This window comes from Esox lucius, chromosome 13 (assembly GCF_011004845.1).
Source record: "Esox lucius isolate fEsoLuc1 chromosome 13, fEsoLuc1.pri, whole genome shotgun sequence".
Classification (NCBI taxonomy): Eukaryota; Metazoa; Chordata; class Actinopteri; order Esociformes; family Esocidae; genus Esox; species Esox lucius.
This window is the reverse complement of record NC_047581.1, coordinates 29,857,556-29,874,504: the sequence shown is the minus strand read 5'-3', so window position 1 is coordinate 29,874,504 and position 16,949 is coordinate 29,857,556. Positions and strand designations below refer to the sequence as shown.

The following is a 16,949-nucleotide window of genomic DNA, read 5'->3' as shown; positions in this document are numbered from 1 at the left end:
TACTACCTAAGCCTGTGCTGTTCTAGTCTAGACAAGGTGTTTGTGTAACTCCTGCTTTTCTGACTACTACACCTCCTCCCCCTTCTGGCGCTGTCCTACTTAACACCATGTGTTTGCTGTATTCCACACAGACCCTTATGCCACCATTTCAATTTTTTTTTGGAGTTCTGCTATTTGAAATAGCTTTGGGACTGAAGTAGCATCTGTTTAGCAATGGGCTACAATCTGCTTTATAGAAGACACATGGAGACAGTTGAAAGTAAGGACAAGAGGTGATTTACACTGTTAGTATGCCCAGAGGAAATAACGGCAACTCGATAGTATGAAGTATTTCTGAATGATTGCTCTTTGCCTCAGTACTTTCCAAAGATATTTTCATACCTTTTAATTTCCAAATGGCGTTATATGATTCATCAGACGGGGGGATTTCAGTAAGATCATTCTTGCACTGCAGCAGTCGCCATCTCAGATCCACTCACTGCTTGTTAATGAGAGTTCCAGGCAGCAACAAATGAATGAAGACAATAATAGGGGGCTGGCTTATTTTTCTATGTTGAGATTTTATTTATGAAATGCTGAAACTTGGTTTTCCGCTAGAGGACTCAAGGTCCTGTTCAATGGTGCTGTTACTAGATATCTGGTCATGAGTAGGGTACTACATAGAGTCAAGGCTGGTATACACCTATCAGGCACCTGTCAGTGGGTGGGATGTGTTAGGCAGCAAGTGAACACTCTGTCCTCACAGTTGATGTGTTAGAAGCAGGAGAAATTGGCAAGCGTAAGGATCTGAGCGACTTTGACAGGGGCCAAATTGTGATGGCTAGACGACTGCGTCAGAGTGTCTCCAAAACTGCAGCACTTCTGGGGTGTTTCCGGTCTGCAGTGGTCAGTACCGGGAACACCCCGGTAAGCGGTTCAAGGAAGGAAAAACAGTGAACCGGCAACAGGGTCATGCACGTGGGGAGCGCAGGCTGCACTGTGTGGTCCGATCCAACAGAGCTGCTGTAGCTCAAATTGTTGACCAAGTGAATGGCGGTACTGATAGAAAGGTGTCAGAACACACAGTGCATCGCCGTTTGTTGCAGACCAGTCAGGGTGTCCATGCTGACCCCTGTCACTGCTGAAAGTGCCTACAATGGGCACGTGAGCATCAGAACTGGACCACGGAGCAATGGAAGAAGGTGGCCTGGTCTGATGAATCACATTTTCTTTTACATCACGTGGATGGCCAGGTGTGTGTGCGCGTCGCTAACCTGGAGAACACATGGCACCAGGATTCACTGTGGGAAGGAGGCAAGCCGGTGGAGGCAGTGTGATGCTTTGCGCAATGTTCTGCTGGGAAACCTTGTGTCCTGCCATTCATGTGGATGGTACTTTGACACGTACCACCTACCTGAGCATTGTTGCAGAACATGTGCACCCTTTCATGGCAACGTTATTCCCTGATGGCATTGGCCTCTTTCAGCAGGATAATGCGCCCTACCACAAAGCAAAAATGTTTCAGGAATGGTTTGAGGAACACAACGAGTTCAAGGTGTTGACTTGGCCTGTACTATATTGAGAATAGCCTAGTATATTGTAGTGTACTGTGTTAGGAATAGAGTTGATATAACGTAGTGTACTATGTAGTGAATATGGTTTAACTGGGCTCTGGTCTAAAGAAGTGTACTAATAAGGGAATAGGTGCTATTATCGTGACACTGTGTTTTTTCTGACCTCTTACCTCTACAGTTACCTGGCTGAACAGTGCTGGAATGGTGGCTGCATCTACCTGATCATGCTCCGGAGGATCAAGCGCAAGGCCCCCCCCCCTCCGTGCAATGGGAACGGCAGTGCCATCCTCACCGGTGGGTCGCACCGTGGCTCCACCCACACCCTCGACCAGCGGGCTGGCGCTGACGCCGAGCCTCACGTCAGTCCTCCCGCGCAGAACGGTGGTGGCAAACGGACACGGAAATTCGGCGTCATCTCCCGGGCGTCCTTCAGCGGCGACAAGAAAGACAGGAGGAACAGTTGCCATGACGACGGCGGCGGGAAGACACTGGAGAACAGCAACCACGGCGGCACCACGGTCTCTGCGGAGACAGAGGTTGCAGAGGTCACAGAGAATGTGTTCCCAGAGGTCATGAGCAGCCCCGCCCTCCCCACGGACAGACCCCGAGGGGAGGGGTCAGAACCAGGAGGACCTGGGCCCGTGACTGCCCTGCCCCCTCTGACAATCCCTTATCACCTCCAGAACGGGGGAGGGACTGCCACCCTCCCAAACCGCTCCCGCAGGGGTCTGTCAGAGCACAAGACTGAGTCCTTCAGCAGTGACACCTCCAGTCAGGTAACATTATGTTGCACTGCAGACATGGGGACCGCCTGCGTCACGGTTACAGTCCATTTGTTCTGATTGTATTGTGTCCACCATCTTTAGGACCTAGCGCTCTAGCATTACCATTTAGTTATAGAACTGAACTATGGTCACTTAAAGATGGAAGGTCAGGTCAAGATCGCCCATTTACCTGCTCCTGATAAATAAAGGGATGTTGACTGAGTTGCTTGAAGGAGGGCTAGTCAGGCAAGGCATTCACACACAGTATCAGACACTTAGGACTCCAATTCCATCCTCTTCTGAGTTTGTGGAAGTTAATATAAAATATAATTATGCAAAATCTATAAAAACAATCAACAGGTAGTCTTTCACCTATAGCAGTGCTGTTGATAGTGTCAGCGACTCCAAACTGGCGGGTCTGTGTTGACACACAGTTATATTACATTACCTGTCTCTATGTCTGTACAGTATATACCACCAGTCTGCTTCACATGAGTCTGTCCACAGTAGGAGAGTGACTGGTTGTCCATATATACCACCAGTCTGTACAGAGGAGGAGAGTGACTGGTTGTCCATACAGCTCTGGAAAAAAATAAGAGACCACTGCACCTTTTTCTTTCCTTTCCAAAAAGTTGAAAAGGAACGTTCTGAGTAAGGAACAGTAGTGCTCAATTTGCAGTGGTCTCTTAATTTTAACCCCTCTGTTCCTCACTCAAAACCTTCCTTTTCAACATTTTTGGAAAGGAAAGAAAAAGTTGCAGTGGTCTCTTATTTTTTTCCAGAGCTGTATATACCACCAGTCTGTACAGAGGAGGAGAGTGACTGGTTGTCTATATATACCACCAGTCTGTACAGAGGAGGAGAGTGACTGGTTGTCTATATATACCACCAGTCTGTACAGGGGAGGAGAGTGACTGGTTGTCTGTATATACCACCAGTCTGTACAGAGGAGGAGAGTGACTGGTTGTCTGTATATACCACCAGTCTGTACAGAGGAGGAGAGTGACTGGTTGTCTATATATACCACCAGTCTGTACAGGGGAGGAGAGTGACTGGTTGTCTGTATATACCACCAGTCTGTACAGAGGAGGAGAGTGACTGGTTGTCTGTATATACCACCAGTCTGTACAGAGGAGGAGAGTGACTGGTTGTCTATATATACCATCAGTCTGTACAGAGGAGGAGAGTGACTGGTTGTCTGTATATACCATCAGTCTGTACAGAGGAGGAGAGTGACTGGTTGTCTGTATATACCATCAGTCTGTACAGAGGAGGAGAGTGACTGGTTGTCTGTATATACCATCAGTCTATACCGAGGAGAGTGACTGGTTGTCTGTATATACCATCAGTCTATACCGAGGAGAGTGACTGGTTGTCTGTATATACCATCAGTCTATACCGAGGAGAGTGACTGGTTGTCTGTATATACCATCAGTCTATACCGAGGAGAGTGACTGGTTGTCTGGTTGTGTTCAAGAGGCAGGTGTAGGTTTACTCTTGCCGTGTGGTCGTGTCCATATAGTTTGGATGTTCCTCAGAGAACCCTCATTTCTACTCTTGCTAATCCATTCTTCCTATCTTTCCAGCCCAGAGGTTTGAGGTCAGAAATCAGAACAATGTGGTGTTCCATTTATGGGGCACTAGTATTCATTAGGTCCAAAATGGCTGTTATTGGGATCAATAGGCTATGGTCTGAAGTAGTACACTGTGTAGGGAATAGATGAACATTTGTGACACTGAACTGCTATGCTAAAACGTATCAGTGTCTAGCTAATCAGAAGGGCATATGTTGTCATTTGTCACCGGTTGAGCCAATCAGAGGGTCAGATGTTCCCACATGTCAGTACTGTAGACAAGTCAATTGGCATATTCCTTTGGCACGGTCTTGTGCCCTGGGCGTGTGGATATTTGGGCTAAGGAGTAACAGAATAGGCCAACTGCTAAATCGACTTGCCCCCTTTGATTGCCTCAGTGGTTGAGCCAATCAGAGGGTCAGATGTTACCATGCGTCAGTGATTATCCAATCAGAAGGATAGATTGGCGGCTGGGAGGCATAGTGTGTTATGCCTATTAATGGAAAAGTTGCTGGTTAGATTCCTTGAACTGACCAGATGAAAAATCTGTCAATGTGCCACTGGGCAAGGCACCCAACCCTTACTGATCATCTTAGTCGCCCTGATAAAAAGCTGTGTTTGAATGGATCAAACCAACTGCAGACGACCTCGGTTTGACTGGTCTACAAAACACATTCATAAATAAATCGTAAATTACAATTATTTATTATTTACAGTCAGTTAGTCAAAATCGATCCACGATACATTGTAGTTTTGAACCAGTCAGTGGGAGAGTTACCATGTGTCAGTGATTTGAACAGTCAGCATAGACTGTAAGTGATATAGCCAATTAGAGGAGGTTAGGTTTCAGTGATTTAACCAATCAGAGGTTGGGCTGCCTTGAGGCTTTGGCAAGGTCACAGTTTTCCATTCTCACACGAGAAATAAATCTGAGAACTAAAAATCAAGTACTTATCCTGTTCACTCTGAGTAATTCTTTTTCTGAATGATGAGTTTGCTGATCCAGACTATTCTTCAGAAATTCTGGCCCAGACGATTTCATGTCAAGCCATGAGTCATCCAGAGTTACTAACCACAGAACCGTAACGTGGATCAGTCCTAAACAATTACACACCACTGTTAGATAATCTACTGTATTACTCAAACAGACGCTCTATCTGATATTCATGCAGTGGATAATTCTTTTTCTTTAATGGAAAGTGGACAGTCCCCTTACTATAATGTTTTTGCAAGGCTTTCATTGACGGTTGGAGTCAGAGGGGGAGACATAGAGGAGACGGGTATTGAGCCTTGAACTCAGGATATACAGCTCCGGATAAAAATAAGAGACCACTGCACCTTTTTCTTTCCTTTCCAAAAAAGTTGAACACAGAAGGGTTCCTCACTCAAAACCTTCCTTTTCAACTATTCGGGAAGGAAGGAAAAAGTTGCAGTGGTCTCTTATTTTTTTCCAGAGCTGTATATACCACCAGTCTGTACAGAGGAGGAGAGTGACTGGTTGTCTATATATACCACCAGTCTGTACAGAGGAGGAGAGTGACTGGTTGTCTATATATACCACCAGTCTGTACAGGGGAGGAGAGTGACTGGTTGTCTGTATATACCACCAGTCTGTACAGAGGAGGAGAGTGACTGGTTGTCTGTATATACCACCAGTCTGTACAGAGGAGGAGAGTGACTGGTTGTCTATATATACCACCAGTCTGTACAGGGGAGGAGAGTGACTGGTTGTCTGTATATACCACCAGTCTGTACAGAGGAGGAGAGTGACTGGTTGTCTGTATATACCACCAGTCTGTACAGAGGAGGAGAGTGACTGGTTGTCTATATATATACCATCAGTCTGTACAGAGGAGGAGAGTGACTGGTTGTCTGTATATACCATCAGTCTGTACAGAGGAGGAGAGTGACTGGTTGTCTGTATATACCATCAGTCTGTACAGAGGAGGAGAGTGACTGGTTGTCTGTATATACCATCAGTCTTTACCGAGGAGAGTGACTGGTTGTCTGTATATACCATCAGTCTATACCGAGGAGAGTGACTGGTTGTCTGTATATACCATCAGTCTATACCGAGGAGAGTGACTGGTTGTCTGTACCTTTTTCTTTCCTTTCCAAAAAAGTTGAACACAGAAGGGTTCCTCACTCAAAACCTTCCTTTTCAACTATTCGGGAAGGAAGGAAAAACTGCAGTGGTCTCTACACAGCCGTATTCATCATGGACCAGGGAGCGTTACCAGGCGACCACAGCTCTGCAAGCACCTTCACAGTGCCGTAATCACAGACGCCATGTCTTAATGTACACGCAAACTCACAGACACGGAGCATTCAAAGTTTTAAACGGTGCTTTCAAAGTCTCGAGTACCCCCAGCAGTACACATTTTTGTTGTAGCCCTGGACAAGCACACCCAATTCAACTCAATGAGAGCCTGATAATTAGTTGACAAGTTGAATCAGCTGTGCTTAGCTGGGGCTACAATGAAAAGGTGTACTGTTGGGGGTACTTGAGGACCGTAGTTGGGAACCACTGTGTTACGTAATACACGTATCGGGAGTTCTAAGGATCTGGGAAGGGTGAATAAGGAAGATCAAGGCAGGATTGGGAACTGACAGCCAGACACACGGGGCTGAGTCTGACTGAGCGTTAAACAGGGATGAGTCTGACCAAGCGTTAATGTCTGAATATTTTATGTTAGCAAACACTGAGGCTTCGCCCCCTCTGATGTGTGTGGTTGGTTCTATGTCTGTACAAATGAAGCAGAAGGTGAGACACTTGAATTGTTGCTGTTGATTCATTCAGTTGCATTTCAGCCTCATCAGACTGAGCTGTTATCTGGCTCACTGTCCATTACAGATGTGGTATCTTCATTTGACACAGATTTTCCACAATTGGCAAATCATTTGACCCAGTTTTTTTGTAAAATAGTCATGCAGCCAATGGGAAATGTGAAGTATGTGGATTCTGATAGATTTTTTATGGGGATTTATAAAAAAAAGAACATGTTTCTGACATTCTAAAATGGAAATTATAAACTTTAGACAGCTTTTTAATAATGGAATACACTAATTTAAATACAACATTTTGTTTCCTGCTGTCTAATAAGATTCCTGCGAAACCAGTATGATCGTATTAAGACATACATCTGTAGTTAAAAAACAATAACACATAAAACACTCAGACTTTTTAGCCAGTCAGAGGAATTGATTCCTGTTTCCCTGTTTGAAAACATCTAATAATATGAGACAGGGAACAGAGTCAAGGTTGGGGTGAGGGCTAGTCATCAGGAGAGGGTTAGGACAGGGTTAGGAGGGGAGAAGAGGGGAAGAGGGATAGGACGAGAGAGGAGGAGAAGCGATGACAAGGCTAGCCCAGACATGTCTCCCAGACTGACTCACAGTTCTCTGTCGATCGGCTCCCAGCATACCTGTCAGCATCCCTCTCGAACACACCTCCCTGCAGGACAGGACACCTCACTCCCAACACACGACACCTCCCTGCAGGACAGGACATGACACAGCCTTCCTTATACCCACACACTTTCAGGGTGTGAGTGCCTGGGTTTATTTTGCCCTCATGGTTCTTTTGTCTCATACTGTTTGCATTTAACAGAGAAAAAAATACTCCGAAATCATTGGCAATCTACAATAGGCGTGTGACAGTTTATTTACTTTACGTATGACTGAAATAAATGTTTAAAGGTGTGACCCCACCCACCTGAAAGATTTAATTCACGTTAAAAGACACTGATGGTTATTTCCCAGAAACCATCATCAAGACGTTCAGATGATGACACAACCTCCTGAAGTTTCTCATGACGTCCCTGTGACTCATTTTTGTTTGCTAGGGTGGCTTATGGCATAGGAACTAAGTGTGCTGCTGTCCATTACAAAAGCATATACATTATCACTTTTACATTATTATACGTCTATTCACTGTCAGTCACACGTTATCATGCATTTGTCCACTATCACAGTCATACATTATCAAACATGTCCAGTATCAGTCATACATTATCTTACATCTGTCTACTATCAAAATCACTGTTCACAATTAATCAGAAATGACCATTCATCTATCCAGTATCAGTCATTCATTTTCTTATATCAGTATTGTACATATGTCTACTATCACAGTAATACATTATTACACAGGCATTACTGTACATTGTGAATCACACATTATCGTACCATGGTCAGACATACATTATTATAGATCTGTCCACTGTCAGGCATACATTATTATAGATCTGTCCACTGTCAGGCATACATTATTATAGATCTGTCCACTGTCAGGCATACATTATTGCATATCTGTCCACTTTAAAGTGTCTTCTGTGTAGGAATGGTTTCGGGTATGCCTGGTATGTCTGTCTTCTAAAGCAGTGAGCTGTTGGTGCTCAGGGTTTGAGGCCCACAGGCGTTTGTTCTAGACTGGACATAAGGTAGTGATTTGAATGGTAATCACTTCAGTCCCCTTATCAGATGTTTGACAGCGGTTTTCAGTTTTCAGGCAGCTACTGGGGTCCGCTGTGTTTAGTCGTCACAGACAGGTGCCGTAAGGGTCTCTAAGATGCTATTTATAGAATATTTAGAGGAGAGAGAAGGAAAATAGAGTAAATGGAGGGTAGAGTAATGCATCCCGTTCCATTTCTATATATTTCCTAAAGTCTGACAGTTTGAATAACCTTGTATATAATACACTTAACCCTTTATATAATTAATATATAATATACTTAACCCTTTATATAATAAATGTATAATACACTTAACCCTTTTTATAATACATTGAACTATTTATATAATAGTTTGGTTATTGAATGTCCTTACAACATGTTGACAGTGGTGCTTTAAAAAGACAGCTTTTGCAAAAAGCTTGAATGAAACAGACGTCTTTGTTAAATAGGGCTTATGGGTTTGAGTTAACGGTCTCCCTCCTGGAAATTTGCAGAACGGTTTTGCGTATGTTGCTCATAGAACCAGTTTTAGTTTGTTTTTAATGATTGTGGATAACCGTAAGCAGCCTAGAGGTAGAGAGGTTGTCCGCCAGGTGAATGAGGTACCTGTTAGCGTCTGTGGATGAGAGCGTCTGCTGAACGGCTGGCATCTGATTGTGTCGATTGTGTCCTTCAGTCCAGGGAAGGGAGCCACATCTGGAAGATGCACATGTTGAAGGGGGAGGAGGGGCTGGGGATCCAGATTACCGGGGGGAGAGGGTCCAAGCGCTCCCCTCACGGCATCGTCGTGGCGCACGTGGAGGAGGGCGGAGCCACGCAGAGGTGAGACACAGCTGCACACGTACACACACAGAACACCACACACACCACACACAGAACCCCACACCACACACCCACTACACACAGAACACCACACACAGAACATCACACACACACCACACACAGAACATCACACCACACACCCACTACACACAGAACACCACACACACACAAACACACAAACACACACACCCCACACACACAATCACACCACACACACACACAACACACACACACAGAACACCACACACACACACAAAACAACACACCCCACACACAGAACACCACACACACACACCACACACAGAACATCACACACACCACACACAGAACACCACACACACAAAACAACACACACACACACAGAACACCACACACACCACACACAGAACACCACACCACACACACACACACACACACACACACCACACACAGAACACCACACACACACACACAGAACACCACACACAGAACACCACACACACACAAACACGCACACCACACACAGAACATCACACCACACACACACACACACAAAACCACACACACATAACACCACACACACCACACACACACACACTCTACCACACCACAAACACATTGTACCACGCACACACACTGTACCAGACACACACACTGGACCACACACACACACAAAACCACACACACACCGCACTACACCACACACACCACACACAGGCACACTTAAAAAACACACACTGGTAGTAGATCATTAACTAGAGGACATTATACTCATGTGACCAGTATGTTAAGTTCAATCATCCCCCACACAACGTCTCAACGCAGACACACACACACACACACGCACGCACACACAGTATTTCTTGAGAAATCTCTTTGATAATGTCTGGTCTGTGAACATGTGTGTACCTGTACTGGTTTGACACTGAGAGACTGACACAGCTTGTACTGGTTTAAAACTTAGTGACTGACCCAGCTTGTACTGGTTTGACACTGAGCGACTGACACAGCTTGTACTGGTTTGAGTCTGAGCGACTGACATAGCTTTTACTGGTTTGACACTGAGCAACTGGCACAGCTTGTACTGGTTTGACACTTAGTGACTGACCCAGCTTGTACTGATTTGACACAGTGAACGACCGACACAGCTTGTACTGATTTGACACTGAATGACTGACACAGCTTGTATTGGTTTGACACTGTGAGCAACTGACCCAGCTTTTACTGGTGTCAGTGTGTCTACACCGTAGACCAATCACTCCCATAAGCACACCCCCTCCCACACCCATTACCTAGACTTCAGAACACAGGAAGTGCAACTATGTACTTACTCCTCTAGAGCGATGCCCCGACATCCTGGTACACTGCCAAGAAATGACTTGAACCAACATCACTGATAAACCCAGAACATGTTCATTGACCCCCAGGGGACTGTTGAAGCTTAATGAGACGAAAACATTTCTAACGACCCCCACTGTGATGTTCAGGCCAAAGGATTCAGACAGTCTGAACATTTCTAACGACCCCCACCGTGATGTTCAGGCCAAAGGATTCAGACAGTCTGAACATTTCTAACGACCCCCACCGTGATGTTCAGGCCAAAGGATTCAGACAGTCTGAACATTTCTAACGACCCCCACCGTGATGTTCAGGCTAAAGGATTCAGACAGTCTGAACATTTCTAACGACCCCCACCATGATGTTCAGGCTAAAGGATTCAGACAGTCTGAACATTTCTAACGACCCCCACCATGATGTTCAGGCCAAAGGATTCAAACAGTCTGAACATTTCTAACGACCCCCACCGTGATGTTCAGGCCAAAGGATTCAGACAGTCTGAACATTTCTAACGACCCCCACCGTGATGTTCAGGCCAAAGGATTCAGACAGTCTGAACATTTCTAACGACCCCCACCGTGATGTTCAGGCCAAAGGATTCAGACAGTCTGAACATTTCTAACGACCCCCACCGTGATGTTCAGGCCAAAGGATTCAAACAGTCTGAACATTTCTAACGACCCCCACCGTGATGTTCAGGCCAAAGGATTCAGACAGTCTGAACATTTCTAACGACCCCCACCGTGATGTTCAGGCCAAAGGATTCAGACAGTCTGAACATTTCTAACGACCCCCACCGTGATGTTCAGGCCAAAGGATTCAGACAGTCTGAACATTTCTAACGACCCCCACCGTGATGTTCAGGCCAAAGGATTCAGACAGTCTGAACATTTCTAACGACCCCCACCGTGATGTTCAGGCCAAAGGATTCAGACAGTCTGAACATTTCTAACGACCCCCACCGTGATGTTCAGGCTAAAGGATTCAGACAGTCTGAACATTTCTAACGACCCCCACCGTGATGTTCAGGCTAAAGGATTCAGACAGTCTGAACATTTCTAACGACCCCCACCGTGATGTTCAGGCCAAAGGATTCAGACAGTCTGCCGGGTCTAGTCCAGCACTCAAACAGAAAAAAACGAACTGGTAAATCATTACTGGGGATATATTAGCCCTGATGCTGTGTGTGTGTGTGTCTGTGTCTGTGTGTGTGTGTGTGTGTGTTGTCTTTTGCTGATCTTACTAGCAGAGGCCAGTGTCTTGGCTTGGTCCGAGGTCTGGTAACATATTAAGTTTGCCTTTGGCAAAACAATAGAAGTTTCTCTCATTGTGTTGCCAGATGAGGATTATTTAGGGAGCACACACAAACACACACACATCCATGCGCACACACATGCGCACACACACACACACACACACACACAGCAGACATGACTCATATCTCTACCATCCATAATGGCTGTTTCATTCAGTTCATAGAGTGCAAAATCTGGCCCCTGTGGTTAGTTGGGGACACTAGGGCCACAACTCTCTCTGCACTAGCCACACCTCCCTCCACACTAGGCACACCTCTCTGTGCACTAGCCACACCTCTCTCCGCCCTGGCCACACCTCTCTCCAAACTGGTCTCACCTCTCTCCATGCTAACCACACCTCTCTCCGCGCTAGCCACACCTCTCTCCACGCTAGCCACACCTCTCTCTGCACTAGCCACACCTCTCTCCGCGCTAGTCACACCTGCCCCTATGCTAGCCGCACCCTCTTCAATGTCAGTCCATCAAAAAGTTTTGTCTTTAAGCAGATGCCATTATCCCGATCAACTTGCACTGGTCAGAGAATAAAAGGTCAAGCCTTTTGAACTGACCCCCTGTGGGAATTGATCCTACGGGTTGTGAATGCCATGTTCCACGAAATCAGCAATACTGGACACCTCAAGCAACCAAACTAATCGTTTTTATAATACATAAGTAATTACATGAATACTGTCTTATGATTGCTGGTGTCCTATAAAGTCTCTTTATCACAATATTCACCATATAGCAAACACATTTAGCCCACATAAAGACACTGTTATTGTTACTCAGCAGTATGTGCTATAATTATTATACCAGCATTCTTATGTGTGTGTGTGTGTTAGGGATGGCCGCCTGAAGCCCGGTGATGAGCTGCTGATGATCAACGGTCAGTCCCTGGTTGGTCTGTCTCATTCAGAGGCTGTAGCCATCCTCCGCTCCATCGCTGGACTGGTGCAACTGGTGGTCGCTAGCAGGGTGAGTACACACACATACACACACACACACACACACACACTAGTGTGTTGGCGGTCTTGGAGGGGTCAGGATGATTTGCCGGGTCAACTGACTTCTGTCTCGGTCATCAATACACACCGATCAGCCATAACATTATGACCACCTGCCTAATATTGTGTAGGTCTCCCTTCGACCCGTCGAGGCATGTCTGGCACCAAGACGTTAGCAGCAGATCATTTAAGTGCTGTAAGTTGTGAGGTGGGGCTTCCATGGATCGGACCTGTTTGTCCAGCACATCCCATAGATGCTCGATCGGATTGAGATCTGGGGAATTTGGAGGCCAAATCAACACCTTGAACTAGTTGTTGTGTTCCTCAAACCATTCCTGAACCATTTTTGCTTAGTGGCAGGGCGCATTATCCTGCTGAAAGAGACCAATGCCATCAGGGAATACTGTTGCCGTGAAAGGGTGCACATGGTCTGCAACAATACTCAGCTAGGTGGTACATGTCAAAGTAACATCCACATGAATGGCAGCAGAACATTACCCAAAGCATCACACTGCCTCCGCCGGCTTGCCTCCTTCCCATAGTGCATCCTGGTGCCATGTGTTGTCCAGGTAACCAACGCACATGCACCCGGCCATCCATGTGATATGAAAGAAAACGTGATTTAGCTCATCTGTTGGATCGGACCACACAGTGAGCCTTGGCTGCCCATGACCCTGTCACCGGTTCACAGTTTTTCCTTCCTTGGACCACTTTTGATAGGTACTGACCACTGCAGACCAGGAACACCCAACAAGGGCTGAAGTTTTGGAGATGCTCTGACCCATTCGTCTAGCCTTCATGATTTGGCCCTTGTCAAAGTCGCTCAGATCCTCATGCTTGGTCATTTTTCCTTGTCCATTTGACGACATAATGTTCACTTGCTGCCTAATATATCCCACCCACTGACAGGTGCCATGATGACGAGACGAGTCTGTGGTCATAATATTATGGCTGATCGGTGTATATCCAGTGCCTTGGGCCAGTATTCAGACCCCTTCTGTTTCTCCTCATTTTGTGGTGTCATGGACATAATGTCTACATTTATTCCCACAAATTTTCAATGGGGTTTAAGCCTGGGCTTTGTCTGGGCCGTGCAAGGTTATTCACAAACGTGTCCCAAAGCCACACCAGTGTTGTTTTGACTGTGTGCATCTTTTGCTGAAAAAGTGTCTGTACCGGTCCGAGGTCCTGTGTGCCCTGGATCAGGTTTTCTTCAAGGACCTCTCTGTGTTTTGCTCCATTCAGCGTTCCCTACCTGTACACCCTGACCAGTCTCCCAGTCCCTGCCTCTGTGATGCATCTTTACAGCAGGCATCGCAGTTTTAAAAACAGACTGTCATGTTAGGTTGTTCTGTGTAGGTTAGTGGTAAAGAAATAAATGGAACCAATTCTGAATTAAGTCTATCACAGAATACAATGTTGTGTGAAGGGGTCAGAATAGTTTCCGAAAGCACAGTACACATACAAACACACATTCAATGACTAATCTTTTTAGCCCTAAAAGAGTTCTAAATTATTTTATTTGCCAAGTTATTTCTTGGGCTTTTGAAGAAAAAAAAACTCTTCACATCTTATAGTACCTTCACAATTATTTTTAGATCATTTTCAGACAGTGTCTCGACCAAGATAATGAACAGGATTATTAATATAATATGAACTAGTGTGGACATGTTGGAAAAACACACAACACCAGCACACCTTAGAGGCCAGTATACAATCAGGACCAGGTAGGAAAAGCAAAGATTATGGAAAAATGTGAAACCATTCACCAAGCACATTCACTATTATGCTTTGGAATGCTAATTCCCTGGCTAGACGCTTAGCTTTAGCATGTTACAAAACTTCTTAGTGTTGTAAAATACATTCATCCTGGTAGAACGCATATATATTTAGCCTGGTACAGATATACATTAGTGTTGAACAATGCATTTAGCCTGGTGCAATTTGTATCAGTTCTCTCCAACCAACTGACATGTGTAATACCCCGTTCTTATACCTAAATTATAGCCCATTCTTATATCTATATTATACAACTTTCTTATACCTACATTATATCACTTTTCTTATACCTCTATTATACCACTCCAGCATAAATTTTAAGACTGTGTAATAATAACTGCTTTTGCAAAATATCATACAGGGGCTCTCAAATGTATTCACCCCCTCTGGATTTGTCCACATTATATTTTGAAATCAAAATTAATTTAAGTATGTTTTTACACCACTGATCAACCCAATAATAATGACCTAAGGCCTAATTTAATTTACATGTTGAATAGATATGCCACTCTCCTGATATTATAAAATGTTAGCAACCCCTGTGATCATAATGACATGATGTTAGTTAACCACTGTGATCATAAAGACATGATGTTAGCTAACCACTGTGATCATAATGACATGATGTTAGCTAACCACTGTGATCATAATGACATGATATTAGCTAACCACTGTGATCATAATGACATGATGTTAGCTAACCACTGTGATCATAATGACATGATGTTAGCTAACCACTGTGATCATAATGACATGATATTAGCTAACCACTGTGATCATAATGACATGATGTTAGCTAACCACTGTGATCATAATGACGTAATGTTGACATGCAGTTACTTTATATCACTCTGATATACTGTAGAGGTAAATGTGCGTAATGGCTTAGCATGAAATAAACAGAAATTCTTATTCCTTGTTCCTGTTCTCTGGTGATAACATTACAACCAAATAACAACATTTATGTAACAGTCCCACAAGAACAACATGCAGTTGACAATGGTTGTAGCCAAGCTGGGAGCCCTAGAAAACCAATCAAACGTTGCACTTTTTGAATTTGTGTTGAAAACAACCTATGAATTGATATTTGTTGTCTTAACATCATGCAGTGTTTTGTTTGAGGATATTCTTTCGTTGTTGTTTCCGTTGCATGGTTTTCAGAGATCCGTGGGAGTGTATGTCTGTGTGAATGTTGGTGGGGGTTATAGTGTGTGTGGGAACATCTAAAAAATTCAGGAGTTGAGATGTTAATGGGCTTGTAGGGGAAATGCAGACCGGCTTTCTGAGATAAAGTTAAAAATACACACAGATCTACACACTGTGTCCTTTTCACTCTCCCAAACATACACACACACACACAGCCACACACACACACACACATCCTACGTCAACCACACATACTCTCTCATGCCTCTCCGCTGTTCTTCCAGGAGGAGTCGGAGGTGGATTTCCAGCGCTACCCATCCACAAGCCTTCCGGACCTGGTCAGTACCTGCGCCTCCACCTCCTCCACCTCCTCCTCTCCTTCACCCGGCAGCCATAACAAGGAGAACATGGAGCCTCATCACCGTGGGGACGACCTGACGGCGGGGGGGCGCCTCTGCCTCTCCATGTCCCTGCCGACCACGGTATGTCTGGGGGTGTCCGTCTGTCTCCGGGGGTTCCGTCTGTCTCCGGGGGTGTCCGTCAGTCTCCGGGGGTGTCTGTCTGTGTGCGGGTGGGTGGGTGTCGTGTGTGGATGTGTGTGTGGGTGTGTGTGGATAGGATAGCCCCTTGCCATCCCCAGTGTTTATTTTGGCTCCATCCCAGACCAACTGAACATATTGGACGTGCACAGCGGCACAGATTCGGTTGGAGCTTTGCGTGTTTACGTTTGTGAGAGAGAGAATGCAAGCAGCAGAGAAAGACCGTTTGTTTCTGTTTACTTTCTGGGTTGTTTTGGGATGGATCATCAGCTGTCAACTGTACTGGATGTCTTCCTGCTTGGAGCTACAAACAATTTCCCTTGGAAATCACCTATATGTCTGCCTGCCACTGTGTTTGCAAGTCTGCCAGTCAGTCTTTCTGTATGTCTTTCTGTCTGTCTGTACATCTCTTGTTAAACTGGGCCAACAACTCCAATACCCCTCTTCAATTTCTGATTCATTCTCCAGTTCTTTGTTTTTAGACTCACAGGTAAACCTCAACTCTCTCAGGACCAGTTTCAGGGATTTCTTTAATTAATTCCTCACCTGTCAAGAAACAGTCCAGCCTTATGAAGGATTCATCCAATTTCAAGACCGGCTGAGTAATAATTAATTAACTCCAAAACTCAACATCGGTCCTAAAAGCTAGATAACTTTTGTGTGATGCATTTAATTGAAGATTCTGGCTACCTTTTCCCGACG

General features: G+C 45.0%; 1 protein-coding gene across 3 annotated transcripts in view; it reads left to right on the top strand.

Annotated features, from left to right (window-relative positions):
- pdzd2 (PDZ domain containing 2) overlaps positions 1–16,949 on the top strand; it is a 103,968-nt gene that overhangs the window by 51,625 nt on the left and 35,394 nt on the right. For 2 of the 3 annotated variants that reach the window (XM_013136867.4, XM_020052904.3), the window contains 4 exons: positions 1,732–2,329; positions 9,022–9,167; positions 12,622–12,754; positions 15,993–16,190. In XM_013136867.4, coding sequence (XP_012992321.3) covers positions 1,732–2,329; positions 9,022–9,167; positions 12,622–12,754; positions 15,993–16,190 — 1,075 coding nt within the window. The remainder of the gene's footprint in view (positions 1–1,731; positions 2,330–9,021; positions 9,168–12,621; positions 12,755–15,992; positions 16,191–16,949) is intronic. The other variant, XM_020052903.3, reaches the window with a different exon arrangement.